At 31.8% G+C, this 7,054-nt stretch overlaps 1 protein-coding gene across 1 annotated transcript; it reads left to right on the top strand.

Moving 5' to 3' along the window:
- Positions 1 to 2,860: 2,860 nt before the first annotated feature.
- Positions 2,861 to 6,833, top strand: LOC141685285 (AP2-like ethylene-responsive transcription factor BBM2). Its single transcript, XM_074490397.1, has 9 exons — positions 2,861 to 3,146; positions 3,614 to 4,175; positions 4,355 to 4,437; positions 4,614 to 4,622; positions 4,773 to 4,861; positions 5,087 to 5,160; positions 5,260 to 5,310; positions 5,640 to 5,716; positions 5,848 to 6,833. The coding sequence occupies exons 1-9, from the start codon at positions 2,930 to 2,932 to the stop codon at positions 6,621 to 6,623; spliced, it is 1,938 nt and encodes a 645-aa protein (XP_074346498.1). The 5' UTR covers positions 2,861 to 2,929; the 3' UTR covers positions 6,624 to 6,833.
- Positions 6,834 to 7,054: the final 221 nt, after the last annotated feature.

The following is a 7,054-nucleotide window of genomic DNA, read 5'->3' as shown; positions in this document are numbered from 1 at the left end:
AAGAGCCTAGAAATTTTGTAGCAAGACATTCTTAATTTTAATATAAAATTAAGTGAGTTTTGAAGATCTGTGTTCTCTATTATTAACTGCTAAATTTTAATATTAACACAGATTGTACACTTCGCCTAGGCCAACCCGAGGTGTTCATTACAAGATCAAATTTACTTTGTTCACCACCAAATATAAATCAAGAAAAGCAAAAAAATACAAAAACACAAAAACACATTCACCCCCCGTGTGCTATTCATTACCTAACACTACCTAAAAAGGCCAAAACATAAACATACTAGACATGGCTATACGTATACCACAACTTTGGTGACACGTCCATACAATTTAATTACACCGCATAGGAGGTGCCAAGCACGAGATTATCTACTCGCGGCGATGTCTTACAAATTCCCACGTCATACAAATATCATAAATAACTCAAAATACATACTCGAAGATCTCACACCCAAATATCTTATATCTCCAAAATCATATATAAATATATGAAAATAACCTCAAAATACAGTAATGAATTATCACGAAACTAAATATCGTACCAAAACAGTAATTACTGATAAGGTCACATCAGACCAGTTTCAAAGAATGTAAAATTAATGCATAAAGACGAATTCAAATGGAAAAGTTTAAAACACGAAAGTCGTAGGAAATTTTGAGACCTTTCCATAATGGTAAGGCGCGTCAAAAACGAACAAGTAACGAATTCATAAAAAAATAAATGCGGACTGCAAAACAGAATCAGCCCCTGATCAGTTCAGTATTTTACAATCTAAGGCATCAGAATGTAAATTCAACATATAGACGTCGAAAAGCGCTTTCTAGAATGATATTGCTCATAATATTTGAACAAATTTATAATTTACTATGAATTTACGAAATTAGAACCTACAAGTAGAACTTAACCCACCATATTACACAAAATGCAGATTTTGGCATATTTACAAGCACAATTTCAGAAAACGTATAGAACGAAAAATGAAGATATTCAAATTATCTTTCTAGCAACAATAAAATCATAATAATACGATGAACAATGAATCAGATGCGAATTTGACATGATTCAGACTATACAATATACATACACCAATTCGAATACGGAAAAAATAAATAAAAGAAAGATATTTTACCACAAATTTAGTAATCAAGATTCCTAGATAACGAATTTGGGAACCTTAATATTCGATTTGGCTTTGTTGTTCATCTATTTCTCGTTATCTTGCTTTCTATTTTCCTCATTTTCTATCTTTTTTACTCTCTCATCTTCTCTCAGTCTCTTTTTCTCTTCTCCTCCCTATTTTAACAAAAGTAACGCAAGTTCTTTTTTTTTAAATCACAACTCTTTTTATTTTTCTTTTGAATCCACACATTTTTATTTAATAAAAGCCTTTCTAATTTTTAACTAACACTCTTAAAATAATATCCTTATTATAAATACAAAAATTAATTTAATTATAACTCGCTAATATTATTAAGTAATTAAATCAAATAATTTAATTAAAAATAATCATAAAATATTAGGATGTTACAAAAACTTCAACCAAAATTAATTTTTTTATCCTATAGAAATTCAACTAATTCGAAGAATAAAACAGTATTCATGATTAAAATTCAAAATCACCAATAAAAAAAATTGAAGCACAAGATGGGAAGAAACAATAATCGAAACACATGTTTTAAACACAACATTGAAAACCCCTAAACGACTTTTAATTAACTTATCCTACGTCGAACCAACCATAACTCTTCATGATAAAATATAGGGTTATATTACAATATAAATTGTTATAGGTTACAATAGAAGAAGACCTTATATATTAAACAAGTAAATAATAAATAAGGAAAAAATTATGACAAAAAAATTATTATAACTATAAAGTTATATATGTTAACACTTTTAAAGAACAATATTTACTTCATATATATATATATATATGTATGTGTGTGTGAGAATGATCAAATACAAATTAAAATTAAAATATAAACTTAGAATTAATCTAAGCCATTAAATCTACCTAATCTAGTGGTCACCCTAAATCACCCCACCCAAACTACTCTGCACCCTCCCACACCCAATTTCAGCTTTTTTCCCTCCGTTTTTAATTTGATATTTTCCGTCAAATCGTAAGTTTCTTTTAAAATCCGATTTTACTATATTTTTCTACATCTCTCAACGATCGATTTGCATATCATATGTGTTATATTTCGAATTAATTTTTTTTAAAAAATTATTTGATTTCTAGTTTATATTATAAATTGGTTTTTATTGGAGTAGCTCATATATATATATATGTGCGTGTACATGTTTAGCATTAAAACTTATAAAATTTGAAGTGTTTAGATTGGTGTATTTGTTTTAAATGCAGGGAGTCCATTATTATTAAGAAATGTTGGAAAATAATAAAATATGCAAAAGACTGCATATTTGTTATAACCTTAAATATTTTTGAGCTGCGGGAAAATAGAAAAATGAAAAGACTACAAATATACTATAACTTTAAAAAAATTCTTTAATTACGAGAAAATATATTAAACTAAAATTATACTTCAATTTAAACTTTAAGCTTCACTCTCTTTCAAAAATTAAAAACGTTACATTCATTTAAATTAGAATCATCTTGAATATCAATACTCCCACATTTAAGTATTTCGGGATTAGGGTTATAGTTGGCCTTTGAATTAAAGTCACCCCACATTTAAGAACGAAAGAGAAAAGTAACAAACAAACAAAAAAAGTTTCATATAAATCTTCATTTCGACTAGGATGAGTATGAATCTAATTTTCATTCTTTAGCCCTCTCCTCTTCTTCTTAACAATACATAGCACTCTCTCCTACTTATCTCTTCACTAATTAAGTACATGCATGAACAACATATAAATTCATAAATCTTCCAAAAATTATTCAAACTTATTTATATACCTATGGCTAGTTCTGTGAATAACTGGCTAGGGTTTTCTCTCTCACCCCAAGAACATCATCAAGACCATGACTCTCACCATAACTCTATTTACCACTCCGACGGAATCTCCGGCACCACCGACTGTTTTGGTCACTCCACTCATGAATCAGTCATTCCATCTCTTAACCTTCCTCCTTTCGGCTATCCTGAGTCATACAACAGAAACAATAATCTTCAAGGTTTGTCTTTCTTCTTACCTAACAATTAGTACTCTAATACATCAAACCATAGATATTTGATCTTTGGTTGTGCAAATAGATGACCCTTCATATTTTTGTTCTGCAAGATATACTTTAAATCGTATGCTTTTGGTCTAAAAAACCCTTGTTGAAATTAAAATGTTTCTTAACTTGAAATTTGTCTAACTACTTACCAAAATTAGACTAGCTATGGGAACAAATTCTTATCAACTGAAGTATATGTATCATGGTCACTTTTAATTTCTTTTATTTTTGATGACTCAACACAATCACAAATGAATGTTTTTGACAAGATTCGAACTTTCCATCTCTTAAAACAAAAGCGAGTAGAGGACATAGATTTGTGCTTGTGCACTTTAGTTTGTTGTGTGTATGTTTATGTGTGGGTGTTATTTTTGTAATTCAATCTGTCAAGTTGATAAGCTTTTAATTACTTTTGATGATAGATTGGAACTCGGATACAAACTACAACAACACAAATGGTTCCGAGCTCTCTATGCTAATGGGTCATAGTTCATGCAATATGGATTCAAAGCCCAAGTTAGAGAACTTTCTTGGAACATCTGAACACACTTTCCTAGATGATCATCAACATGACCACAATATTGTTGACCAACATCAATACATGTTTCACAATACTACTTCATTGCACCATCCTATTGATGTGACAATGGTGGAAACCACTGCAGGCGGCAGTGAAATGAATAACAACAACAACAGCTCATTCGGCCTTTCTATGATTAAAAACTGGTTAAGGAACCACTCAGCGCCCCCACCTCCGGAAAACAATGATGGAAGGACTCTACCTAGTTCATCACACACACTATCGCTTTCGATGAACACAGGGTCACAGTCAAGTCACCCGTCACTTACACTTGAGGCTGTGAGTGGTGGTGGCTGTGGAGAGAGTTCATCTGAAAGTAAGGCGGATGCAGTTGAGCCCACAGTAACGAAAAAAGCTGTTGAGACATTTGGACAAAGAACTTCTATATACCGTGGTGTAACTAGGTATGTTGTACTATCACTGTCCGTATTTAAATTTTTTTATTTTAATTAGTAAAATGAATTCTTCTGCCCTTTACCTTGAACTAATATATAAGTTTTTGCATCTGGTACCTTTTAATAAAAAATGTTAAAAAAATTCCTCAACATTCAAAATTGCTAAAGTTTTGAAGTTGTTGGTGCAGACATCGATGGACAGGAAGGTATGAGGCACATTTGTGGGATAACAGTTGCAGAAGAGAAGGACAAACTCGTAAAGGACGACAAGGTATGTGCTTGCGTGTGTATAGGAGCATCTTACACTTACACATATATGTGTGCGTGTGTGTGATATTCCACTTATTGTTAATAAATAATGCTTAATGATTGTGTACCTTTCTTGGATATTGTCTCATGACATATAATTCAATGGTGGCTCATGACCTGCATTTGCGCCTCCTGCAGTTTATTTGGGTGAGTGAATATGTGTCTTTTATTTAACTTCAAATTTTCTTCTCTTATTTCTTGCCTCTGGCATGCACCCAGTTGAACAGCTACTTTAATTTTTCTGACCTATATCACTACAGATATGACTAACTACACAAAATTGACACGAATTTATAGGAGGGTATGACAAGGAAGAAAAAGCTGCTAGGGCTTATGATTTAGCAGCACTCAAGTACTGGGGTGTAACCACCACAACAAATTTTCCTGTATGTAATTTTTTATTATTATTATATATATATTATTACTTATATATTTATAAATAAGCTTCATGCCCTTTCAACAAAATGGTAGTACAAACAAAATTACAGTAATTATTTAATGATTATTTTTCTACATAGCAATTAAATAGGGAAGAATAACAGTGTTCACATTAGTTTCCCCTTCTGAATATGTTAAATTCTAAATAATATGATGGTAATGTATATTTACAGATGAGTAACTATGAGAAAGAGATTGAAGACATGAAGAACATGACCAGACAGGAGTTTGTGGCATCTATAAGAAGGTACACTAATATAATTTAATATTTTGGCATAATTATAATTAATGTTAATATTTTTTTAATATACATAAAATATTGACATTGTCTTCTGTTTTCTTTCAGAAAGAGTAGTGGATTTTCTAGAGGTGCATCAATTTACCGCGGAGTCACCAGGTAATATGAATTGTAGAGTACATATATCGATGTTCTTGAATGTTTGAACAAGGAACAAGATGATTGGCACTAGGTAGAAGTTTCGATTTCCATAGCCACTGTATTTTTGTAGTGGTTATTTAAAAGAAAATTTTCCTAAAAGGACTACAAAATTTTGAACGGAGGAGTAATAGATTAGAATGACCATATAATATAATAAAAAATAGGTGATGCATAAAAAATTATATGCATTACTAATGTGGACAGAGTAGTTTAGTTGTCTTGTTCAAGTTGATTAAAAACTTAATGAAGTTACTAATTTTCTAGCATTAATACTGATTTGATCACAGGCACCACCAACATGGAAGGTGGCAAGCCAGAATCGGAAGAGTTGCTGGCAACAAAGATCTTTATTTGGGAACCTTTAGTAAGTTTACATTTTTGTTCTTTCAAAAGCACTACGCATAATTAGACAAAAACTGTTACTTTTATTTCCATAGTGTTGAGAACTCTTTTGGTCAAAAATTAAGTACTGACTGTCAATATTGTACTAATTAGGTACTCAGGAGGAGGCAGCAGAAGCATATGATGTTGCAGCAATTAAATTCCGCGGCATTACTGCAGTCACAAATTTTGAAATAAACAGATATGATGTCAAGTCAATTCTTGAGAGTGACTCTTTACCACTTGTTAGTGCAACCAAACGGCTTAAGGAAGCTGAAATGAATGCTGCTCTAAAAATCGAAGAAGGCATCCAGAACTACAATATTTCTCAACAGAATGCTTGGCCTAATATCACATTTCAGCAAGCTCAGTCATTGAGCATGAATTACCCTCAATATAGTGCTCAACAAAATTTGTGGTGTAAACAAGAAGTACAAGACTCTGATCAAGCTCTTGCTCAAAGTTACCATGATTTCCATCAACAAGGAAGTAATGTGCACAATTTTTTCCAGTCAAATCTCATGAACTTTGATACTTCCTCAACAGATCATAATTCGAGCTCCAGTTCACTAATGTACAACAATGGAGGTAGCTTCATGTTTCCAACCAATGCAATTGACGGGATTCAAAATCCAGGCTACGGAGAAAATAACCAAACTGCTTGTGAGAATCCTTATGGGGCAATGAATTCCAACTATAATGCCAGAAATTTATATTATTCGTCGCAACAATCATCCAGTGGTTCAATGAAGGTGGCTAGTGTATGTGATCAGAGCTCAGCTTGCAATAGCTGGATTCCAACCGCAGTACCAGCTTTAACTCCAAGGAATACGAATAGCATGGCATTGTGTCATGGAGCTCCAAATTTCACAATGTGGAATGACCATTGAAGTCTTTGAAGGTGAATTATATATTAAGTTCAAGGAAGAAGTAATGGATGGGTTGAAACATTTTATACTACTAATTGTACTAGCTAGTTCTTAATTCTGGTTCTTTCGCTTCTTGCTTTTGTAGCTATAGGATGTTTTTTATGGGATCTGACTAGAAGTTGGGGTGTATATATCAATGTAAGAGATAGGGTGGACTCTTGCTTGCTATAAATTTTGGGAACCGGCTAACGTTTGATCTTATACAGAGAAATCTTAAGTACCATTTATAATTAGTTGTTTTATTAATCTATTATCCTTTAGTTTGGCATTTTAGGAAAAATTACATGGGAGCATGTCATGATGGTTATGGATGCATTATTTATTTTTTGCTAATTGTGATTTTATATGCTTTCACATGAATTTTTAAATTAAGTAAAATCTTGATAAATTAA

Source organism: Apium graveolens, chromosome 9 (assembly GCF_009905375.1).
Source record: "Apium graveolens cultivar Ventura chromosome 9, ASM990537v1, whole genome shotgun sequence".
Classification (NCBI taxonomy): domain Eukaryota; kingdom Viridiplantae; phylum Streptophyta; class Magnoliopsida; order Apiales; family Apiaceae; genus Apium; species Apium graveolens.
Note: the sequence above shows the minus strand (reverse complement) of the source record. Positions and strands in the feature narration are given on the sequence as shown.

Coding starts and splice junctions, on each gene's coding strand:
- LOC141685285 (XM_074490397.1), top strand. CDS start 2,930: ATGGCTAGTTCTGTGAATAACTGGCTAGGGTTTTCTCTCTCACCCCAA. Junction 4,862..5,086: donor CCACCACAACAAATTTTCCT/GTATGTAATTTT, acceptor GTATATTTACAG/ATGAGTAACTATGAGAAAGA. Junction 5,717..5,847: donor TCTTTATTTGGGAACCTTTA/GTAAGTTTACAT, acceptor TGTACTAATTAG/GTACTCAGGAGGAGGCAGCA.